Genomic DNA, 17,014 nt, shown 5'->3' with positions numbered 1-17,014 from the left:
GGCGTGGGTCTCTCCAGTGCCGACTGTTGTGCCGGGCCTGGCCTGATCCAGGTCCGAGCGGGGGGTCTCTCCAAACTGCCGACTGTGTGTGCCGGGTCTGGCCTGATCCAGGTCCGAGCGGGGGGTCTCTCTAGCTGCCGACTGTTGTCCGGGTTCTGGCCCGATCCAGGTCCGAGCGTGGGTCTCTCCAGCTGCCGACTGTTGTGCCGGGCCTGGTCTGATCCAGGTCCGAGCGTGGGTCTCTCCATCTGCCGACTGTTGTGCGGGGCCTGGCCTGATCCAGGTCCGAGCGGGGGTCTCTCCAGCTGCCCGACTGTTGTGCCGGGTCTGGCCTGATCCAGGTCCGAGCGGGGTGGTCTCTCCAGTTTCCCGACTGTTGGTGCCGGGCCTGGCCTGGTTCAGGTCCGAGCGTGGGTCTCTCCAGCTGCCGACTGTTGTGCCGGGTCTGGCCTGACCCAGGTCCAGAGCGGGGGGTCTCCTCCACCTGCCGACTGTTGGTGCCGGGTCTGGCCTGATCCAGGTCCGAGCGGGGGGTCTCTCCAGCTGCCGACTGTTGTGCGCGGCCTGGCCTGATCCAGGTCCGAGACAATGGGTCTCTCCAGCTGCCCGACTGTTTGTGCCGGGTCTGGCGTGATCCAGGTCCGAGCGTGGGTCTCTCCAGCTGCCGACTGTTGTGCCGGGCCTGGCCTGATCAGGTCCGAGCGTGGGTCTCTCCAGCTGCCCACTGTTGTCCCGAGCCCGGCCGGCCAGCCGTCGGCGTTCCCGGACAGGCCTTCCCCGTTTGCGGGCTGGCGGCAGCCGGCCGCTCTGCATCCTGCCGTGGCCGGCGGCTGACAATCCGCCCGGCTCTCCGGCAGGACGAGTTCCACCCCGTTCATCGAGGCCCTGTTGCCGCACGTCAAGGCCTTCTCCTACACCTGGTTCAATCTGCAGGCGGCCAAGCGGAAATACTTCAAGAAGCACGAGAAGCGCATGAGCCTGGAGGAGGAGCGCCGGTGTAAGGAGGAGCTCCAGGTGCGTGCGCCGCCCGAGGCCGAAGCACGCGGCAGGGCAGGGGAGGAGTGGGAGCACCGGTCTGGGAAGAGGACGGGACGGGGCGGGAAGCAGGGGGCTTCCTTTCTTGTAGGTGCACTGCGCCGAGGAGCAATGAAGACCCAAGTGGAAGACGCAATGTCGCGCAAACGATGCAGAGGCATAGCTTTCGCAACATCTTGTTGGAATACACATACTTAACTAAACTGACTGTTCATTGGCCTAAGGCTATCTGTGCATGTATTTTTACTTACCCTAGTGGTATTTTTATAACTGTCCAGACCATTATCGTTCATCGTTCGTTACAGTTGTTAGATGTCCTTTCAGGTATATGACCTTGATTTGTGGTCAACTTGGTGCTTCTGGTTTCAAGACTGCCTGTAACGAAGCGTGCTGGATCTTTTCCCCGACTCCCCGCTGCGTCTGTCCTCCAGATTTGTTTTCTACGGAGCCGTGACGTTAGGCTTGCCGGAATGCTGCGAATGCGTTCCGTTTGAACACATTCGTCCGGCCCGGACCTCGTTTCGTGACGCGCAAGCTGTGATCCACTCAGCACTATTCGCAGCACTGACCCGTATCGTCTCTCGCAGAGCGAGAAAGCAGAGGTGAAGCAGAAGTGGGCGTCAAGGCTCCTCGGCAAGCTCCGCAAAGACATCACACAGGAGTGTCGCGAAGACTTCGTCCTCTCTGTAACAGGTGACTATCAGGTCCATTTATAGCGGCACGCGCCCACCGTGCTATTTGCCACGCACGTCAATGGCGTGATGCTGTGATGAGATTTGCGGAGGTCGGCAACTTATGGCGTTGTAAGATACTCCATTTTAATGCGATAGTCTTAGTCAACCCGTCCGCCGAATAAAACATGTCTCGTGGCATACCTCGTCGTAGCAGTAACAATGGCCCGCGGCATACCTCTGTCGCAGCAGTAACAATGGCCCGCGGCATACCTCTGTCGCAGCAGTAACATGTCGGCATACCTCTGCAGCAGTAACAGTCTCGCGGCACTCTGCAGCAGTAACAGTGTCTCGCGGCATACCTCTGTCGCAACAGTAACAGTGTCTCGTGGCATACCTCTGTCGCAGCAGTAACAGTGTCCGCGGCATACCTCTGTCGCAGCAGTAACAGTTTACTCAGCTAGCCATCAGATACCGTCGGTCATCCCCCATGCGGTTGCGCTCTTATCGTCTCTCTGGGTGGCTGTACTCTCGGGCTTCACTGCCGTGTCACCCCCGGCTCGTCTCCCACCCGGTGGGACTACTCTCGCGGCCTCACTGCCGTGTCACCCCCGGCTCGTCTCCCACCCGGTGGGACTACTCTCTCGGGGCCTCACTGCCGTGTCACTTCCCGGCTCGTCTCCCGCCCGTGGGACTACTCTCTCGGGGCCTCACTGCCGTGTCACTCCCGGCTCGTCTCCCACCCGGTGGGACTACTCTCTCGGGCTTCACTGCCGCGTCACCCCCGGCTTGTTCTCCGCCCGGTGGGACTACTCTCTCGGGCTCACTGCGTGTCACTCCCGGCTCGTCTCCCGCCGGTGGACTACTCTCTCGGAGCCTCACTGCCGTGTCACTCCCGCTCGTCTCCGCGCCCGGTGGGACTACTCTCTCGGGGCCTCACTGTCGTGTCACCCCGGCTCGTCTCCCGCCCGGTGGGACTACTCTCTCGGGGCCTCACTGCCGTGTCACTCCCGGCTCGTCTCCGCCCGGTGTGACTACTCTCCGGGGGCCTCACTGCCCGTCACCCCGGCTCGTCTCCCGCCCGGTGGGACTACTCTCTCGGGGCCTCACTGCCGTGTCACTCCCGGCTCGTCTCCCGCCCGGTGGGACTACTCTCTCAGGACCTCACTGCGTGTCACCCCCGCTCGTCTCCCACCCGGGGGACTACTCTCTCGGAGCCTCACTGCCGTTCACCCCCGGCTCGTCTCCCACCCGGTGGGACTACTCTTTCGGAGCCTCACTGCAGTGTCACCCCCGGCTCGTCTCCCACCCGGTGGACTACTCTCTCGGAGCCTCACTGCCGTGTCAACCCCCGGCTCGTCTCCCACCCGGTGGACTACTCTCTCGGAGCCCACTGCCGTGTCACCCGGCTCGTCTCCCACCCGGTGGGACTACTCTCTCGGAGCCTCACTGCCGTGTCCACCCCCGGCTCGTCTCCCACCCGGTGGGACTACTCTCTCGGAGCCTCACTGCCGTGTCACTCCCGGCTCGTCTCCCACCCGATTGGGACTACTCTTCTCGGAGCCTCACGGCCGTGTCACTCCCGGCTCGTCTCCCACCCGGTGTGACCACTCTCTCGGAGCCTCACTGGCCGTGTCAACCCCCGGCTCGTCTCCCACCCGTGTGACTACTCTCCTCGGAGCCTCACTGCCTTGGGTCACTCTGGGCCCGCCTCCCGTCCCGGGGTGGCTGTACTCTCTCGCGGCGTCACTGCTGTCACTCCCAGCTCCACTGACACCGCTTGCCCGTCCTCAGGCAAGAAGCCGGCCTGTGCGTACTCTCCAACCCCGACCAGAAGGGCAAGATTCTCCGGATAGACTGCCTCGGCAAGCGACAAGGTCAGTGCGGCCGACCGTGCGGCCGACGGTTTCTGTTTCCCGGTGGCTGTGCGGCTGCCGTGCGCACCAGACGGTGCGCCACTAGACTCGGCACCGGATGTCGTGAGACGATGGTTTCTCCGCTCACCGTCCGCGGCCGCTGCAATGACAGCACGGAGCCGAGGGCGGGACTGGGGCAGCGTGCCCACAGCTGGCAGGGCGCCGTAATGGCCGGCACGGTTGTGAGTACCGCGTGTGTCTGCCGGTCGGGGCTTCGCGTGGCGTCGTTACACCTTCCCGTGCGCTGGGCTTGTGGTCTCGAGATTCCTCAATCGTGCATGTTCGTGTGTGTGTGGGGGGTGATGCCGGGGGACCTGCGGTCAGTGTGTGGACGTTCTCGGCTAATCCTGTGAACAGTTGTGCATTCTCGCGACGCTGCCGCTAGACGCTGTGTCTCATCTCTGAGGGAGGGCTCACTCGCAGCCCGTCTCTCCTCTCCCTCTCGTGGCCGGCGGTGTCCCGTGTCTGCGTCGCCCGCCGCCGCCTAACCCCGGCCTTCCGTGCGGCAGGTGTGGCGGCTGGACCTGGTCATGGTGATCCTCTTCAAGGCCATCCCGCTGGAGTCGACTGACGGCGAGCGGCTCGAGAAATCGCCCGACTGCATGCACCCGCAGCTCTGCGTCAACCCCTACCACATCAACATCTCGGTCCGCGAGCTCGACCTCTACCTGGCCAACTACGTCCACCGGCCAGGTAAGCGGCCGGGGCCGCACGACTGGCGGGGCGGGCCGGGCCCGGCGCGGGGACGGCCGCCGGCGCACAAGCGGGCGCTGATGGCACCGCTGCCTGTCCGGCCGGCTGCGCAACTGGCGTTGGAGCCGGGTACCACGCCCCAGCGTCTGGTTGGCACACGATGGCGAGGCGGCCGTTAGCGGGTGTGTTCACAGCGGGCTCTTGGCTGGGTGTGAGGTGTCTCCGGGTGCGGTCGGCCCCAGCTGAGCGTGGCTGCGTGCGGACGGTGCGTTTTGGCACGCCTCCGCCTGTCGCCCGTCGCGAGGCCCCGCATCACCCTCGCCCACATCGCCGGCGCTCTCTGACGCCCCCATGCGTCTGGCCTGTCCCGCGGCCTCCCTCGGACCGCTCGCCGGTCGCCGGCCCGACCGGCTGCCGCCGGCGGCCATGGCGGCTGGTCGCTGCGGCGTGCCTCAGGGGCCGGCGCGGCGGCCTCCCTGCCCGCCTGCAGTTACTGCCGAACGGTGCAGGGCCGGGCGCGCGCTGCTCCACTCGCCGCACTGGCCCGGCAACTGGGCCGCCAGATGTGGCGGGGTCGCAGCCCGAGGACGCGCTCCGGGCGGAGGCGTCCGGAGCGGTGCCCCGGCCGCGCCGCCGTGCTGTAAGCGGTCACAGCCGGGCTGCCGGGGCTTTTGTTTCATGGTGTCAGCGCACGGTTAGTTCGGCGCCGTCGGTGGCAACTCGGGAATGATGCGCACACCGGTATTGTCGCCTTTGACCCTTTGCCGCATCAAAATGATAAGAGTTGTGGCGCTGTTCGGCAGAGCCTCTGCGGTGCATATCTGAAAGCACGGACGTCCGATCCTGTGCGGGTATCGCGAGCGCACTGCTGGTGCTGCAGGCGCTCTTTAGCCCGGGGGATGTTTAGCAGTGATGCTGTTAGGATGGCCACCGGCCGCACTTGAGCTAGAAACGTCCAGTCGTGAGCGGAATCATAAGCAGTAGTCGGAATTAGACCCAGCAGTGGGCGTAATGGTGTGGCGCCGCAACATTCTGCAAATGGTTTATTTGTGCTTTTATAACCAAGTCAGGCGAATCAGTTATTTCAGGTTTCATATATTTTTTCATGGATTGAGAAGCTGCGTCCCACCTACACGTGTGCGGCACTGCATTTGAAACTGACCAGTCAAAAGCACATAGGCTGGTGGTGTGCTCTTGCACCAATATTGCGCCAGCCTGGGCTGGTCCGATATATGCGTGGTGAGGGGAGACATTGCATCATTAGGCGCGTCTCATTAGGGCTTGGTCGATTGAGGCCGTGGAACTAGGTTTTTTGGAGTTCCTGTTTAAGGGGTTGGATTGTCAATGGAAATGGCGGATCTCGTTGACTTTGCTCATCGCTTGTTTAGAGCTGTTCTGTTTAACAAAGAAGCCTGTATTTGTTACTTTTGGAAGATATTGTCAGCATGGCTTTCGTAAGAGTTTGTGCCAGGCTGTAATGCCTCATACGGGTAAAACACACTGCTTAATAATCCAAGTTGTTTGTAGGCAGCAATACGCTGTTCGGTTCATTATATTTTGTAGTGGAATTGTACAAACTGCGGCTTGGTGTATGAGATAGATTTCCGTCTCACCAAAAGCACTGAGCCTAGCCGTAACGCGCTGCGGCCAATGGAACGGGTCCTTTCAAACGCGTGGTCTCTGATTGGTTCACGGCTCGCGCACGATAGAAACTGCCACACGTGGCGTGAGTTAGCGCTGTTTACAACTCCAGGAAATTGTATCGGCAGTTCATGCTTCGGCCGACGCGAGCATGCGGTCCGTCGTGCGGGATGGATTCCAGTCCTGCTCGCTCAGTGCAGGGATGTTAACATGGCCTCCAAAGGTGGCGCTCCTCCTTTGAAGGGCTGTTTACTGAAATGACTTCTCAGGGGTCTGAGCATCCTAGAATCGGTGTTGGTGGAGGGATCAAGAGTGTTCACGTGTTAGTGTTCAGTTCTGTTCAGGAGGAACATGCATGGACTAGCGTCGGCCTTTTACCTGTGACCATAAATTTGGCTTTCACAAACACGCGATGCCTATGGTTGAGTGGGTCTCTCAACCACGGGTTTGTGAGAAATGTACTCAAACGTTTTGTTTCCAGAAAAATGAATTGCCCAAAAGTCTTCAGATATGCGATGTTTCTGTCTCGACCGCCTGAATTATCGCTCGCCGATTGCGCCCCCAGCCCGTTCGTCGCTCAGACCTCTGACCCACTGTCCCGCGCCGCACTTCTCCCCGCTGATCGTGCGACGGTGCGCGTGCCCACTCCCTGGTGATCGTGCGACGGTGCGCGTGCCCCGCGCCGCACCACTCCCTGGCGATCGCGCGACGGTGCGCGTGCCCCGCGCCGCACCACTCCCTGGTAATCGTGCGACGGTACGCGTGCCCCGCGCCCCACCACTCCTCGCTGATCGTGCGGCGGCGCGGGCGCCTCGGGCCGCACCACTCCCCCGCGAAACTTTCCGACATCGGTAACAAATACGCCGGCATTTGCCGGCACCCCTTCATCGCGGCCCGCGCGAATTCACATGTAGATTTTACAGCCCGTATCTGGGCGGCGGTGGCGAGGGCGTCGCGGCGCGGCCACCCGCTCGGAAAGGCGGCGTCCGACGGCGTTTACCATAAATCGGCGCCGACGACGCGCCGGCAGTTTGTTCCGAGCTATTGCTAGTTCCGCCGCTGCGCATTGTGCCATCGGATCCGGTGGTAATCCCCCGCCCCCCCCCCCCCCCCTCCGTCGCTGCCGGCGCCACCTCGGAGGCCTGTCCGCGCCGCCGCCTCGGCCGCCGCGATACCCGGACTCATTACGGATAATTACCTCCTCGCAATGTGCGGCCAAGTGGCAGTTTAAAGAGGGCCGCTGTGTCCCGGCCTGGGGAACGGAACGCGGCGGCGCTAAAAATAAGCCGGCGCCTGTTTTTGTGTGTTTTGAAGATGTGCGGACGCGGCTGGGCTCGGGCCGGATATAAATACATCGCCGTGGATATCCTGTTACCCTTTGGGCCCTCGCTAGCTGTGTTGAAGCGTAGTTTTGTCAGCCAATGTTGATTTGTAGGGCAAGGATCTGCTCTGAGTCGTTCCGGGACACAAATTGGAGATCAGTTTGGCACAGAAGCTCTTGCTTTGTAGGTTTTTCTGCCCCCCGTTCTATCTTGCGTACAGACATTCTCGTGGGATAAAGCTGGTCGTATCTTGATGTGATTTAACCAAACTGGTGAAGTTATCTTCCCTCGCTCGGTCCCGAACTTAAATATGTTGTCGGTCTTATCTCATCGAGGCCTTAGAAGGCTATGAAGGTACTTCAAATGCAGTGGCATGTGGCGATGGATGGTTATTATTCGTCTTTCTGATGTGCAATGAAGCATTATCACCTTTTTACATTGGTTGTTTGGGCGCTTTCTCCATGTGATCATATGGTCATGTGGCGCCGACGGCCGAAAATATGCCATATTAATGCACTGAACAGGATCAAGGCAAAATTGCGATGTCCATGGGTTCAAGCATATGCTTCTCCAGACGCCCCCTCTTACATTTCAATCTCTTTGGATCCGTCAGAACATTGGTCTTTAGCTGTCGTGGCGTTATAACTGCTATCACCTAACGGTGGTTCTCAACTGGGGGCATCGGAAGCCCAACAAAACACAGCCACCGCCCGTAATGCGCGCTCTCCCCATTCAGCCGTCATTTGCGTACGTTCTCGTCTTCCCTCAGCGGTTTCGCTGCTCGCACTCATTCCAGCGTCGTTGTGGCGCGCGTTTGCAACGGCCGTTCCGCTGTCGACCCGCCTCCCCGTGGCCGTTGTTAGCGCGGCACCCTCCGCCGCTCGCCACTTTTGTCTCGCGCGCGCCGATTATGAATGCATAATGTAGCCGATACCGGGTGCTGACTGCTGCTGTTTAGCCGCGGCGCCGTGGACAATTATGGTAATAATTTGCCATTTCGGTCGTTAGACGAGTGCGCTAAATCAGCACTGGCCGCCGTCTCGGACATAACTTCCAGTCCACTTAGCGGCGGCGGCGTGTCGCCTGGCTGCGTGTGGCGTCGCACGCGCCGGGCACGCGCCCGCCGCCAGGCCAGCCGGAGCCAGAGCCGGGGGGCCGGGCACGTGCCGGCCGGCCAGCGGGGTCCGCCACCGGGCCGGGGCCCCCGCCGCCTGGTCGCCGCGTGAGGGCCGTCGCCGCTGCCCCAGCCGCCCGGCCCAACCGGCTTTGACGACCGCCGTCCAGCGTCGACGGCGACGCCGCCCCCGCGCCGCCGATGCGTCGGGGCAAGCGTGGGGAGGTTGGGATAGTCTGCCGCCGCCGCCGCCGCCGCCGCTCAAATGGGCGGTAAATCGTCGGATTCCGCCCGGCCGACGTTCCGGACCGGGCTATGCGCGCCGGTATTTTGACGTGGGAGGCATAGAAAAGGCATCGGCCGCTGGGCGAATGGTCGCGCGCAAGCGTCGACGATCAAGGTAACGACGGCGCGGCGGCGGCGGCGACGGCGGCGCCCGCCCCGTCGACCCGTCATCGCCGCGGATGGTCCGGGCCGAACGGTCCGACGTCGAAGTCGACGATGCGGCGCGAGCCGTCGGCGCTGCCAGCGCTCGCTGAGCCGGTGCGAATTTACGCGCCCGGTATCAGTACGCGATCGCCGCGCGCCGGCCGGTGCTAATGTGGCGTGATCGGACGACCGGCCGGCGCCGAATTTACGGCGTCGATACCGGCCTAATGGCGGCTTTATGGAGCCAGCCCGTCGAAAAAACGTCCCGATTAAAGCGAACAAATTATCCGGCCTGCGACGCACCGAGATCTCTGGCGTTGATTGGGGACGCCGTGCCGTCGCTGGACACCCGGCTATCGGCGGCCTGAGGGGTGGCGAGCAGACGGGACGGCCCCGCTGGCGGCCGGCCCCCTCCCATTGCCGGGTTCACCGCTCACGTGCTCATCAGGTCGGCGCGGCCGCTGAAATGGGTCGGTCATGGCAGAGGATGGGTGACGTTTGTTCACCAGTAGTGCGTAAAACACCAGTTGTTTTATGAAATCGCGTAATGGCTGTACATGCGTTTTTTTCGGAGCAGCGCGTATGTATGCCAGATTCGTACGTACAGCAATTGATTTAATATCGTTGATTTTTATCGGTACGTTACATTCTCCGTCTGGGCCATGCGACACCATTGTCTCCCGTCATTTTTCTAATCAAGTTACTTTCATTATTTGTATTCAATATGGTGGTCGTTGAAGTCTCCCGTCCGAAAGTCTTCTCATATACTTGGTGGGTTCTTTAAACTATCTCCAGGATGCAGTGCTTCAGCGCCCCGTTTTGTCCGTGGGTAAACCACGCCGCGCGCAATCTGGTAAACGGGTTTTGTATCGCCATGTTTCAGCAATGGGGTCATTAATGTGCATGGTAAGAATAGATAATCGCTTTATTTTCTTTCGATTTTAGAGCAGGTGCACCGTAAAGAATAATTACTTGAATAGAAGCCTCTTCTCAGGAGTTATCCGTTTTCCTGCGATCTCGCTTGTTGTAGTTATTCCCGTCATCAAAGTAGTTGGCATACCCGGAGATGCTTCAATCTTTCTTTTGATGTGGGTTGGAAAATGACCATCGCAGTCAGCGCGCTCTTAAACCAACCATCATCACCTTTTGATTCCAATGGCCTTTTCTGCTCCACAAAGATTCATTAGTCACTTTAGAAAATGAAGTCACACGCTGAAGAACACACTTACGTGACCGGCCGCGTCAGAGAAATCACCTGATTCGGGGGCATCAGACGACACAAGTCACGTGCCCAGCTGACAGGGGACCAAAAATCAGCGGTTTAGACTCGGTTGAGATGAGTAGGAATGATATGTATAGTACAGTTCAGTACATGACGTTAAGTTCGAGAAGGTGAGCTGTGGTCGTTAAGGTAACTACAATTTGTCGCTTATCAGCTGAAGGGTGTGATATGTCCATCAGCGTCGTGAGGCCCAAGGCGCCCACTTGAATAAGATGAGGCCAGGCGCAACCTGGCGCTGGCGGTCGGATCAGTTGCAGCGCGCCCGAGTCTGCACACTGTCTCGGCGCTGCCGGCTGTGTGAGCGGCTCTGTCGGCGGCCGCTCGGCATACATAGCCATGAGCCTGAGCCGGGCCGACCAGGCTGGTGGCCGAGCGAGCAGGCCGCCGCCGCCCCCGCCGCCGCTGCCGCCGCTGCCGCTGCCTCGGTACCGCCGGTACACACCCGATGAGTGCTCTCTGAAGCTTGCCGGCGGCTCTCAGGCGAGCACGCTGGCCTGTGTCTCCGCTGCGGCGACGGTACCGGCCTTTCCCCCGCACACGTCCTGTCCGGCAGCTGCTGACCTTATGCCGGCGGGCGTGTGGCGACTGGAGAGCGGCGGCTGCCGCGCGCCGGCTGTGGCTCGGCTGGCATCACCGGCGTCCCGGCTCGCGCCGACGGCCAGGCGTCAGCGCTGGCGTGGCCGTACCGACCGCGGACGCTGCCTCTGCCCGCGTCTCGAGATCTGTGTGCCGTCTCGGGAGCGGACAGGCCGCCGCTAAGACGGGTAGGCCGTCTCTGTTCCTGCCGTGCCTTCCCCGAAACCGCTGCTCAGTTGTGGTGGTAGTCATGGCGCGTCGGGGACGTTTTCGACTTGCCTGTGACCGATGAGTGACAACCGCGCCGGTTGGACCGGGCCTCTGGCTGCCCCTGTCCGCACGCTCCGTGCCAAGGCTGACCCGGTCTGTTGGGCTCTCCGTGCATGCGGCCGATGAACCGTCTCTGTGGTGGTTTGCCGGGAGTATTAGGCCGCATGTGTCCCTGACAGATGACCTGTACCTGTGACCTGTAACAGCGGCCGGCGGGATCTGCCTGGCGCCGGCTTTCGGCCGCTGGTCGGCCCGCCCGGCCGGGTTGCTGGCGCTGATCCGTCTCGACCGGCACTGACCGGACGCCGTCCTCTTTCAGACGCCGTCTCAGGCAACCCGTGCGACGCCACGGATCTGGAGAACGACGAGCGGTTCGTCAGCAAAGGTGGGACCGGCGCCCGCGTCAGCCTCCCCGCCGTCGGCGCGCCCGTCACTCTGTCAAATACATAGTCCTCTGTAGTTTATCGCCTCCACTAATCGCCAATTGCTTGCTCCGGTAGAGATTTATCGGCTCTTCTATTGCGCCGTTCGGGCTTAGCGAAGGAGACAACGAACATTAGTCGGAGGCGAAATTGGAACGGTACCCTCGTGGTCCGCTTACCCCTTCCACGCGGCAGCCGTTTGCCTGGATTACGGCGAATTCTCGGCCGTTTTGCGAGTTGCTTGGTGGGTCGTGCTCTGCCCACAGGATCATGTTCTTTATTCCAACGCCACTTCAGTGGGCTCGTTACGTTGTGTCCCCTGTGAGGGGTGGGGGGAGGGGGGGGGGATGGCGCGCGCTACGCTCCGACTTCTGGAGCTGTTTCCTCCGTGCCAGTCGCTTCTTGTAATGTCTTGTGCTGAGAACATCGGCGCCGTGGAAACCGATCCTGATGTGGCTTGTCAGTCACGTTTGCTCTGCCATGCAGCGGCGGTCATAATCACCTTTGCTTGGCCTCCGTCCTATTTATGTGTGACACGGAGAAGAACCTGTGTTTTCCTGATCCACCCAAGCTTGTTTATATCGTGCTGTTTATACCCGTATATCGTGTTCAATTACGTGCTGAGGACGGCGAGTAACCTTAAGTATGCACTCAATTTTGATGTAATTTTATTGCAGCTAGCTTGAAAGGAGCGATTATGTCAGCTTAATAAAGCACGTTTCTCCGAAATCAAATGCATTCGTGAGCGCGAAATTATACAGTCAGGGACTGAGTGGCGGGATGGATGTGCGTACAGAAGTGGGAGGGGTTCCTGTTTTCCAAGAGCCTGTGCATCCAGCTTGGCTAGCATCCAGCTTAAAGGAATCATTCATTCCGTCTTGGGTGAAGACTTGGACTGGTTTAGAAACCGATGCAATACTTCCAGGAAGACAGAACAATGCAAGTCTATATCGATACGGATACACGACATGTACAGCTTTACATGCAGCTGATGTATGTGCATCGACCTCGTGGAGCGCTGGACATCCAGCGTTGCCTAGGAGCACGGCAGACGGAGCGCTCGCGAGCGGCCCACTGAGGGCAATGGCAGCGGCGGCTGTCTGATGCCCCTCACCGGCCACGTTTGTTTGCAAGACTGTTGTACGACCCACGAGACTTGTGGAGAAGGCGAAGGCGACCTGGGGTATGTGACGAAGTTCGGACGGAGTCTGTCTGGCGTCGTCTGGTGGTGGAGTCGACGGGACTGTGTGGCGGCGTCTGGTGGTGGAGTCGACGAGATTGTCTGGCGGCGTCTGGTGGTGGAGCCGAGGGACTCTGCGGCATGGGTGGGCGTCGGCAGGCGGATGCTGCCGCCAGCTGGATGTCCTATCCCGCCCATCTGGGCCCAGTGTCGGTGACCGGGCACGTTACGCGCCCCCGCCACATCGTCCGCTGATCGGGGTCAGGATCGGACCCAGCCGGGCCGTCCCCGGCGACGGACGGCTGCGTGGAGCAGGAGAACTGACGGCTGGGCTGGAAAGACTGCTCGCTGCCGGCTGCGTCAAGGACGCGCCTGTGCCGCACACAGACGGGCTGACGTCCTCCAGCGACAGCGCACCGCGGGAGAAGAGACAGACGAAGGCTCTCCCAACAACGAGCCGTGCGCTTTGGATGGCAAGATGAGTGAACAACGAGATGTGTGCCTTGAGGAGGAAGACTAACGATCCCGTCCGTGGCAGCGCGCTGTCTCGTCGCGAGGGATGCCGCCGGAGGCGAACAAGCGCGGCCTGTACTCGCCGGCAGGACGGCTGCCTGTGCAGACAGGCGGTCGGGCTGGACGCCAAGCGGGCGGCGGCGGCGGCCCGACCGACGCCGGCCCGCCGCGGGAGTCGGCGACGCGCGCTGGCGCGGCGCGCCGCCTCCTGCACACGGCACGCGCACCGGGTGCCGCCGCCTCTGCCGGTGCCCTTGTCCGTCTCCGCCGGAATGTTGGCAGCAGCCCGCACGCACCGCGCCAAAGGGCTGCCAGCGACGGCACCGCGGCCGCCGACACCGGGCCAGTGGGGGAGCTGGAATACTCCCAACTGGTGCCGGCCGCCCGCGTTCACGCCGCCGGCCCGGCGGACGCACCGGCGGCCGCCGCGACACCGCGCGCGCGCGTGCCGCTCTTTACGACCCCGCGCAGCCGAGGGCGGGCTATTTTTTGCGGCTATCGTGTGGCGCGCGCGCTGGGTCGCTCGGCAGAAGCCGGGAGGCGCAACGAAGCGCACCGCGCGCTGCTCGGGCTAAATTTACCTGGCCTCGAGCGGCGTCGAAATAGAGGCCGGTTCATCGGACGGCGCGCGCCTGCCCTCTGTCGGCGGCGCGCGGCAGCGGCGGCCGTCGCGTGAGCCCATCGGATGCGACTGGCCGCCGACTTCCGTCGCCGGCGACGACGGTGCGTGATAGATTCGACGACGCCGACGATCTGATGCAGTTCCGGCCCCCTCCCCGCGAGAGGGTAAACAATAACGGCGCGTCTGCTGCGGCGATTCTTTCCGCCCGGCCGGGCCGTCGTTAAAATAATGCTGGCTAATCAGAATCGCGCCGATAATATATTCATTCGTCCGTCAGCCGCAGCGATCGCCCGCGACGCCGTGCCAAAACGGGGGACGTGCCGGCCGAGGGGACGGCCGGCGGCGGCCGTTGCGCGCATCGGTATCACTTTGTCGTTAGCCGCACGTGGCGGCGTGGTCCCGGCACTGCGCCCGTCCCGGCGGGACACGTGCCGACCGGCGGGCCGCGACGACCGGACGGCCGAGCGGATTAGCTGACACGGACAGCTCCGGCGGCGGTGGAGTCGCTGATGCTCGGCAGCGGTCACCAGGGCGGGAGCGGGGCGCCGCGTGGTGGCGGCGGACCACCCGGCGTGCCGCATGCGGCTGGCCTCTCCGTCGCGGCTTCCGGCGCCGGAGCGGCGTTTGGGGCGGCCGAGGACCGGGGCTCGGCGGCCGGGGGCCGGCGCGGCCTCTCTCCCGGACGCCGGCCGTATCGCGGGGCGGGGGCCGCGCCTGTTGCCAGATCGGCCCGTGCCCGGGCGCCGTTTGCCGGCCGGCGGACGATGGCGGGTCGGATTATCTCGGGCGCCGCCGATCGCGCCGGCCGGTCGCATCCGGCTAGAAATGCGGTCCGCGTTTTCACCCGTTCGCCGCGCGATGCGGCGCCGGCCGGCCGCGGAGGCCGCGTCCGGTCGCGTTTCTCCGGGGAGGCGCCGCCGGCCGCCGCGCCCCCCGAGCGCCGAGCACCGAGCGGTGCGCGGTTCCGCCTGGCCGGCCGCAGGCCGGCCGGCGCCCGTGCAACGACTGGCCGGCGCCGGCGCCGGCGCCCAACCGGGTCAGAGGCGCTCTCGCCGGTCACGTGGCAGCGGCCGACCGGCCGGCCGTGTCACTGCTGGCGGTGTCGTTAGTCGCGCGCCGTGACCCGGCAGAGGGCGCGATCTGGGTCACGCCCCCGCCGCCGCCCCCGTCCGTGCCCCGGATTGGTTGCGTCATGACGGCCTCTCGGACGCGCGTCCCGTCCTGGCCCGATTGCGGTGCGCCGATTTCGATTGAGATCGGACTCGGCGGACGTAGTGATGGCACGGCGCGCTCGGGATGTGCCGGAGCCGTGAGTGCTGGGCCGCGTTGGTGGAGGTTGCGGCGGTGTTCTGAATGAGACGGTCGCTGAAACTGGGCAAGGGATGACTGATTTGGCTATTGTCTCGCTGAGGTCAAGTCTTCCACCTAGACAAATGCTGAGACATGAGCTGGAGAGAAGCAGTCACTAATCCGGCTTCGTTCCCCCTGCGCTTTGGTCAACCCATAGCGCACAAACCCGTTCTCGCCGTCCGGTCTGAGGGAGCACCTGGGCCGCCATTGTCCGGAGCTGGGTCGGCTCCCAGCCGCTACGGCCGGGGCGGCGGCCCTGTTGTCTGAGGGAGCGCCTGGGCCGCCATTGTCAGGAGCTGGGTCGGCTCCCAGCCGCTACGGCCGGGGCGGCGGCCTTGCTGTCGGCCAGTGGCTCGGGTCGCCTGGGCCGCCATTGTCCGGAGCTGGGTCGGCTCCCAGCCGCCACGGCCGGGACGGCGGCCCTGCTGTCTGAGGGAGCGCCTGGGCTGCTGTTGTCCGGAGCTGGGCCGGCTGCCAGCCGCTACGGCCGGGGCGGCGGCCTTGCTGTCGGCCAGTGGCTCGGGTCGCCTGGGCCGCCATTGTCCGGAGCTGGGCCGGCTCCCAGCCGCTACGCCCGGGGCGGCGGCCCTGCTGTCGGCCAGCGGCTCGGGTCGCCGAGTCCGATCGTCGGCTGGCCAGCCGCCCACGACCGGCCCGTGCCGCGGCCGTGTGCTCTTCCGCCCGGGAACGTTGGATAGGCCAGGGCCATCCGAGCGACAGGCTCGCTAGACGAGCACGCTAGGGGCGGCACCATACCGCGCTCGACTTCGAAGGCAGGCGATGGAGCCGAGCGGCGGCGGCAGGCGGCGGCGCGGCGAGCCTCGTGTCCGCCGAGGTCCGGCATCAGGGGAGAGGCGGCTGCAGGGCTGCCTGGCGCCTAGCCGCGTCCCTGGGTGGACAGACGGCCGGTGTGTCGCGAGCCGGTCCCGGTGCCGGCACCACCAGCCAGCCGGCCGGTCGGCCAGCCCGGCCGTCGTGCCGAGCTCTTCGCACGGCGTCCCGCGGAGCCGACCGGCGCACTTCGAGCCGAACCGCGGCCCCGGCGCGGCCGGGCCTCCTGCCAACGGTGTCAGGCTATTTCGGCGCGGCCCGAAATACGCGACGGCGGCCGGCGAGGTGGCCCTGGACCGCAGCGCCGGCCAGCGCCACCCTTCCGCAGCGGCTCCGGCGGCGGGCCGGCCACCGGCGGCTCCCACTGCGGGGGTCGGAGCCGTCGGCGGCAGCGGCTCCCGCAGCGGCGCCGTCTGCGGCCGGCCGTCGCTGCCGTAACGGGAGCCGCCGACCGCGCCAAATAAGGCGCCGCCCGCCGCCGACGCCGCCGACGCCGACGAGGAGGACGCGCGTGCTGCGCGCTGACCGGCCGTCGAGACGCGGCGCCGTGGTCCCCGCCGCCGCCGCCGCCGTGAACGAGACAGCTGCGCGCGGCGCGGGGGACCGCGCGGGAGAGGCAGCTGGCGCGGCGACGGACAGCTGGCGACGAGCAGGCGGCCGGGGCTCGGCGGCGGCTCACTGGGGCGTCGGCTGCAGGCGCCGGCAGCGGCGCCGGCCGCACGGTATGCCGGCCGCGATCGGCGACCGACAGAGGGCTGGGGGAGAGGTGGCCGGCGGAGGGCCGGCGCTCCTCAGCTCACCGGCACCGCTGGTGTGGACGGCCGGCGCTGGACGGACGTGGCGTGCGGCGGCTGGCCCTCCGGCGCTGCTGACCTCTCGCCTCACCGGCCGCGCCGGCCGCACTGTGAAAAACGGCCCCAGCGCCAGCGCCGCCGCCGCCGTCCGCCGTCTTTGCCAATAAAGGGAGCCAATATTTACATCTGCCTATGAGGGCATCGCCATGCCAAGATCCATGGTGGTTGTTTCGGCCGGGGGGTGCGCCAGGGATCATCGCCAGGAAAAATTCCGACAAACGGCCAAATTTCGGCCGTCTGGCTGGCCGCGGCCGCCAGCCGGCCGGCTTCCAAAGCGGCGCGGCGGCCAAACT

The 17,014-nt window shown here is 64.0% G+C and overlaps 1 protein-coding gene across 1 annotated transcript in view; it reads left to right on the top strand.

The window, feature by feature from the left end:
- Positions 1-588: 588 nt before the first annotated feature.
- The window catches only part of LOC119108165 (nuclear factor 1 X-type), a 32,883-nt gene continuing 16,457 nt past the window's right edge, over positions 589-17,014 (top strand). Inside the window, exons 1-6 of the mRNA XM_037231744.1 lie at positions 589-647; positions 858-1,014; positions 1,623-1,728; positions 3,501-3,511; positions 4,132-4,315; positions 11,269-11,334. Of these exons, the coding sequence (XP_037087639.1) occupies positions 589-647; positions 858-1,014; positions 1,623-1,728; positions 3,501-3,511; positions 4,132-4,315; positions 11,269-11,334 (583 nt within the window). The remainder of the gene's footprint in view (positions 648-857; positions 1,015-1,622; positions 1,729-3,500; positions 3,512-4,131; positions 4,316-11,268; positions 11,335-17,014) is intronic.

This window comes from Pollicipes pollicipes, unplaced genomic scaffold (assembly GCF_011947565.3).
Source record: "Pollicipes pollicipes isolate AB1234 unplaced genomic scaffold, Ppol_2.1 Scaffold_6686;HRSCAF=7923_pilon_pilon_pilon, whole genome shotgun sequence".
Lineage (NCBI taxonomy): Eukaryota > Metazoa > Arthropoda > Thecostraca > Pollicipedomorpha > Pollicipedidae > Pollicipes > Pollicipes pollicipes.
Note: the sequence above shows the minus strand (reverse complement) of the source record. Positions and strands in the feature narration are given on the sequence as shown.